This window comes from Euphorbia lathyris, chromosome 7, assembly GCF_963576675.1.
Source record: "Euphorbia lathyris chromosome 7, ddEupLath1.1, whole genome shotgun sequence".
Classification (NCBI taxonomy): Eukaryota; Viridiplantae; Streptophyta; class Magnoliopsida; order Malpighiales; family Euphorbiaceae; genus Euphorbia; species Euphorbia lathyris.
The window spans coordinates 78537561-78543812 of record NC_088916.1 but is presented as its reverse complement, the minus strand read 5'-3'; the positions used below and the strand labels follow the sequence as shown (position 1 = coordinate 78543812).

At 34.6% G+C, this 6252-nt stretch overlaps 1 protein-coding gene across 1 annotated transcript; it reads left to right on the top strand.

Moving 5' to 3' along the window:
• Positions 1-1895: 1895 nt before the first annotated feature.
• On the top strand, positions 1896-5893 carry LOC136200685 (immune-associated nucleotide-binding protein 9-like). The gene is made up of 6 exons (XM_065991107.1): positions 1896-2049; positions 3040-3285; positions 3379-3656; positions 4423-4587; positions 4684-4809; positions 5558-5893. The coding sequence occupies exons 2-6, from the start codon at positions 3057-3059 to the stop codon at positions 5765-5767; spliced, it is 1008 nt and encodes a 335-aa protein (XP_065847179.1). The 5' UTR covers positions 1896-2049; positions 3040-3056; the 3' UTR covers positions 5768-5893.
• The last annotated feature ends 359 nt before the right edge of the window (positions 5894-6252 follow it).

Genomic DNA, 6252 nt, shown 5'->3' with positions numbered 1-6252 from the left:
ACCTCTGAATGATGGACGTCCACTATAATTAGGGGTGAGCATCGGTTTGGTTTGATTACTAACCGAACCGAACTTTTAGTTAACCGAACCGAAGTTTGTGTTATTTTTAAAACTGAACCAAACCGAATAAGATTGGTAACCGAATTTTATTTAACCGAACTTTTTTGGTTCGGTTTGGTTACCGACTGAATAACCGAAAACTCATAATATTTAATTTTTGTATATTTTTATTTAATTGGTTTTCAAATAATGCTCTTGTATAAAAGTTACAATTGAAGAAATTAATAACTAATGAACAAAAATTTATATATATATATATAAAGATAAAAGTATATTTTTTAGGGGTTGAATTTTATATTTTATAAGTTTTTTATATATGTAAAAATAAAATTATATTTTTTATATTTATATAATAAGTTTGGTTCGGTTATCGGTTATACCGATATATATTTTCAGTAACCGAACCGATTACCAAACTAAGCCAAAATTAAAACCGAACTGAACTAGAATGTTAAAATAACCGAACCAAATTAAAATTTCGGTTTGGTAATCGGTTATCGGTTATTTTGCTCACTCCTAACTATAATGAGTGTCTTCCCTTGATTCTACGCGCTGAATCATGGAACTATTCCAAAGTGATTTTGGAATTCTTCTCATTGGTCCACGTGTCTAGGCGATCTACTCATCTTAACTTAGTTTAATCTAAGAGCAAGTCTAATGCTTACAATTTAGTTGTAACTTTTCTAGGTGGGGTTGTTACTTACCATTACAACCATCGTCACTTTTTTTGGTTTGTAACTAAAATAAGTTACAAACTTTACTGAATAGAAAAAAAGCAAATGAGACTAAAATAGGGGAGTGAAATTCACGGGAGGCGCCAGATGCGTGTCTGACACTCGCCAAATGGGGCGCGTCTGACGCATCCATCAGACTCAAATAATTAGTTTTTGCTTTATGTATAATTATCATTTCAGTACCTACACTTTAATTAAACGATTTTTTAGCCCAATTTTTTTTGAAATAACATCCATTCTAATGGTATGTTACTTTTACTCCCTAACTTGTCTTATATGGCACCTTACAAATTACAAAGTTTGTAATTTGCCACTAAAGATGCTCTAAAGATCTTTTTATGATAAAGGTCTACGCTTTTCTTAACACGGATACCTATACAATTCTTTATATTTGGATAATATCTTAATTGTTTCATTTTTATATATGATATTTTTTAAAAATTATTCTTATTTGTAATAAAGAAGAATTTTAATATGAATACAAATAATTTATAATTAAAACAAAATGAAAGAAAATTAATATGAAAAATATAATTTTAACAGAAAAAAAATTAAAATTAAATTAGTTTTTTTAAATAGTTTAAATAATATTTTATTAATTCCAAAGAAAAACCTTAAATCACATATAAAAAAATAAAATAATATTTTAAAAAATATTAAAAAAATGTGGATTTTTTTTGATGAAAATGTCTAAAAACCTTACAAAATCCACAATGGGACGAAAACGACTACAAAGAACATAAAAACTTATAAAAGGTATAAAACACACTGAAAAACAATAAAACATATACTTCATTAAAATCCAAATCCTCAGAAAAGCAACTGCAATCGAATCTTCATCATTTAGGCCATTCCGAACATTCGGATTTAAGTCATTTCTTTTGCTGCAACCACGTAGATATATTGATCTACGTAATTGTTTCCGCTCTTGCTAAATTCGAAAAAGTATAAATAGCAGAATAATAGAAAATAAATACAATTCAAACGAATATTGAGATCTAATAAACTATATAAAACACTTGTTAAAAAGAAAATACAATAAAAAGAAAACAGAGAAAAGGAGTCAAAATGGAATGGGAAGTAAGACAAAAGTAGTCGGTAAGCTGAGTTGGGCTCACTCTAGGGGTTGGGCTACGCCGGATATATAAACTGGATCATTATACGCGTAGCTAGCGATTGCAGAGCATTACCATCACAAGTTTCTTCCTTTTTTCATCAAACTCTTTCTCTCGTCTCTATAACTGGAACGTCACTGGTAAGTTGGAATCCTTTCATATTCTTTGCTTGTTGATCATATCTTTGTTCTCTGTAGTTTCTTGCTACTTTGTTTTGAGGAGAGGTAGGATTAGTTCAAGTCGATTGAATTTTCTATCTAGGGTTTTGTTTATTTGAATCCTATTACCCTGATGTTACTGATAATACTACTTGCTTCTAATTTCTTGTTAACAGTGGAAAATCTGTAACATGCTTTCATAGAATTTTCACTCTTAAATTTCACTTTTATCTCAAGAACTTGTCAATTTATGATTTTATATATCATGCCGCTGTTGTTTATAAGAACTTGCCGTTAACTCAGTTGTGTCAATTTATGTTTTAAGATTTTAACGTTATTATAGGGATGCTAAGAGTTTTTTACTCTTTAAGCAGGACTATGTGAGTAGTGAATAGAACCTTTAATGCGGCTTCCATGTTGTCATGGAACCAATTGACATGGTATTAGAGTTTTTTAGTTCAAACTGTTCCATGACAATGGTATTAGAGCCAGGTTGACCAGGTGGTCTAGGGTTCGATTCCTGGCAGTCCCATTTGTTGATTTACTTGTAGGACATGGTAATATGGGTCAGTGTCATGCACGCTTCAAGTCCAGTTGGTATTCGCGTGTGGGGTGTGTCAGATATTAATATGATATGAATTGGTCCTTTAACAATCAGCTCGAGCTTTTAGTTCAAACGGTTCCATGGCACATGTCTTCACTACTATATGAAATTTAATTGTTCAATTTGTGTAAATTGCTATTTGCATATATAATGTCTATATACGGATTGTGGCTTAATTTGCAACACAAGCTAAGTTCATAGGAATAGCTCTTGGGTTACAGAATTGTCTCAGATTGTAAATGAATGAGGATACTTATGGTTAGCATCAAAATAGAAAATGAACTTGCATACATGTTTGACTTGCTGAATTTTATACAGGAATTAATAATTTTACAGGGAAAATCTCTTAAATACTTTCTTTTTTGTAGGTAATCTGATCTAGCAGATGGGAGGAAGTGGAATGGATGATGATTGGGAGCTTGCTTCATTCAATGGTGCGCGCACAGTAGTTTTAGTTGGACGTACTGGAAATGGCAAAAGTGCAACAGGCAATAGCATTCTCGGAAGGAAGGCCTTCAAATCAAGGGCTAGCCAATCTGGTGTTACGAACACTTGTGAATTGCAGCAAACAGTTATGACTAGTGGTCAAATTATTAATGTCATCGATACTCCTGGTATGAACTAGATAATGTCATGTGAAAAGACATTTATTTCAATCCTTATTCTTGTGTTTTTTTTAATAATGACGACGAGATATGTGATTGCAGGACTATTTGATGCTTCTGTTGAACCTGAATTTATTGGCAAAGAAATTGTGAAATGTATCAATATGGCAAATGATGGAATCCATGCAGTCCTTATAGTATTCTCAGTAAGGAATCGCTTTTCAAGGGAAGAAGAAGCTGCAATTCAGAGCTTACAGACTTTGTTTGGAAGGAAAATTATTGACTACATGATTGTAGTATTCACAGGTGGAGATGAACTTGAAGATAACGAGGAAACGATAGACGATTATCTAAGTCGTGAATCCCCTCAGTCTTTAAAGGTTATTTTGAGATGTAGTACTATAATATAATATAATTTGCAAATTGATATTATTAATTCTTTTAATTTGTGTATTTGTTGGAGTCTTAGTTTTGTAGATCTATAGAGTAGTGACGTTTGAGTTCAATCCAATTTGATCGAGTTTGAGTTTGCATGGACTTGAATTTTCAACAATCATTAGTGCTCGAGTATATGTCGGATGTCCACAAACTTATTGGTGGTGGCTAACCTTGATTGACCTTGACCAACTTTGCGATCCGTAGTACCTCAGTCACATCTATTTCTTCTGTGGTAGACTGTGGATAGCAATTTTAGCTGTAAAAGAATTATACAGTTAAAATAAGCTTGAATTTCTAATGATGTAATTATCGTAAAAATAATCTTCGTATGACCGAGAGGTCACGGGTTCGAGTCTTAGGAGCGGTCTCTTGCCAAAAAATTGGCAGGGGAAGGCTTGCCCCCAATACACCCTCGTAGTGGGACCCCTCCCCGGACCCTCGCTTAGCGGGGACGCGTAGTGCACCGGGCCGCCCTTTTATTCTTAGGAGTCGTGCTCTATTTTTTATGGCTCAGATTGATTTCAAAGTGCTTCTAGGAGGACTGCTCTTAATTTTAACATTATCGTTGTCATATTTTCTTTTCCAAAATGTAGTGGAAGTTGATCTTTCTGCTTAGTTGATCATCAATTTTTGGGTTGAAAAATGTATCTGTGCGCATTTGAAATCCCAGGACTATAAGTATCTTAATCAGTTTTGACATTTGTACAGGAAATTCTCACCCTATGCAAGAACCGGATTGTGCTTTTTGATAACAGAACTAAAGATCAACATAAGAAATATGAACAGGTTCAACAACTTCTTTCCCTTGTAGATATGGTCCTAGCAGACAATGGTGGACAACCATACACAGATGAGCTATTTGCTGAGTTGAAGGCAAGCTTTTCAAGTTTTCAACCTCTTTTGTTAATTTTATGGCATTAGCAAGTGACGGTTGTCCTTGATAGTTATTGAATTGATTTGATTTGACAGATGGGTGAAATGAATCTTCGTGGCCGACTTGAGTCCCTGCAAGGATATTCTAAAGATGAAATTTTGCAGCTGAAGGAACAGATTCACGACTCATATGAAGAACAACTAAAACGAATAACTGAGATGGTAATACATATTTATGTTCACTTATTTTTCATGAATGCTTTTGTTTGTTACTTAGAATTTGCAGATTCTTTTAACATTTTAATATTCCAAATTTTATTTTATTAGAAATGAAATAGCTAGTGGCAATACATACTGTGACTAAATGATATTTACAGTGGCTTTTATTTCTGTATCTGCTGATTGAATATTACCTGCACATAATCTCTCCAGAATGTTAGTTTTATAAGAGTTTCAAATTTTGGCTTCCTTGGCGCAACGGTATTGTTGTCGTGTAACCGAGAGGTTACGGGTTGGAGTCTTAGGAGCGGCCTCTTGCCAAAAAATTGGCAGGGGAAGACTTGCCCCAATACACCCTTGTGGTGGGACCCCTCCCCCGGACTCTCGTTTAGCGCAGTGCACCGGGCTGCCCTTATATTGTATATAATATACTTAAACTGGCTGTCGCCTTGTCCGCTTAATATATTTTCAAAGATTTCCATGTCTGAGATTCTGTTGTTTTTGGTAACAAGTCTTAGATTCTCATTGATTCTTATTCTCAATGAGTTGGACTCGGTTATGTATACGAGTTGTAAATACTTGGTGTTGGCTTTTAGCATGTTTATCTCGTCTATCAATTAACGGGAGAGGCCGAATCTGTGGTCGACTGCTTAATACGTTTTTGCTGCTTTATTCATGTAAAATTTACTAAAATATATACATTGAGAAAATGAAGACTTGACTGAACTGGAATTGTCTGGTTTCCATTTAGGTTGAGTCAAAACTTAGAGAAACTACAATCAGGCTAGAGCAGCAGCTGGAGAAGGAGCAATCTGCCCGACTGGAAGCAGAAAAGATTGCACGGACAGCTCAAACACAAGCGCATAATGAAATACGCAAGCTTAGAGAGCATCTCGAAAGAGCTGAGAAGGAGACTGAGGAACTCCGAAGGAAGGCTGGTAATGGGTGCACCATTTTATAATTTGGTGTACATGTTCTATACATATGAGACTTATAAGATTATTTTGGTTTATCAAGTATTTACCGTTAATGGATTGGTGATATATTAAAGGGCAAAGTAAAAAAAAAATTGTCCGTGTTTGCTCTATTTGCAACTCTATTTGCAAATACACAAGCATGCGTTTTACACTATTTGCAACTCTATTTGCAAATGCAAGCATGCGTTTTAAAAATTTGTAAATAGTGAAACGTGGTATGTTTCGTTTTTTTTAAATTACTCACTTAAAACGTTGTTGCCGTGTGACCTGAGGTCACGGGTTCGAGTCTTAGGAGCGGCCTCTTGCTAATTAAATTGGCAAGGGAAGGCTTGCTCCCAATACACCCTTGTGGTGGGACCCCTCCCCGGACCCTCGCTCAGCGGGGACGCGTAATGCGACCGGGCCGCCATTTTTTTACTCACTTAAGTTACGACAATCAAGGACATCAAAGTATTTTAAATTACAATAT

What these genes read in the sequence shown, in the direction of transcription:
- LOC136200685 (XM_065991107.1), top strand. Translation starts at nt 3,057, where the DNA reads ATGGGAGGAAGTGGAATGGATGATGATTGGGAGCTTGCTTCATTCAAT. An exon ending in AATCCCCTCAGTCTTTAAAG is followed by an intron (nt 3,657 to 4,422) that starts GTTATTTTGAGA and finishes ACATTTGTACAG; the next exon opens with GAAATTCTCACCCTATGCAA. An exon ending in AGCTATTTGCTGAGTTGAAG is followed by an intron (nt 4,588 to 4,683) that starts GCAAGCTTTTCA and finishes TTGATTTGACAG; the next exon opens with ATGGGTGAAATGAATCTTCG.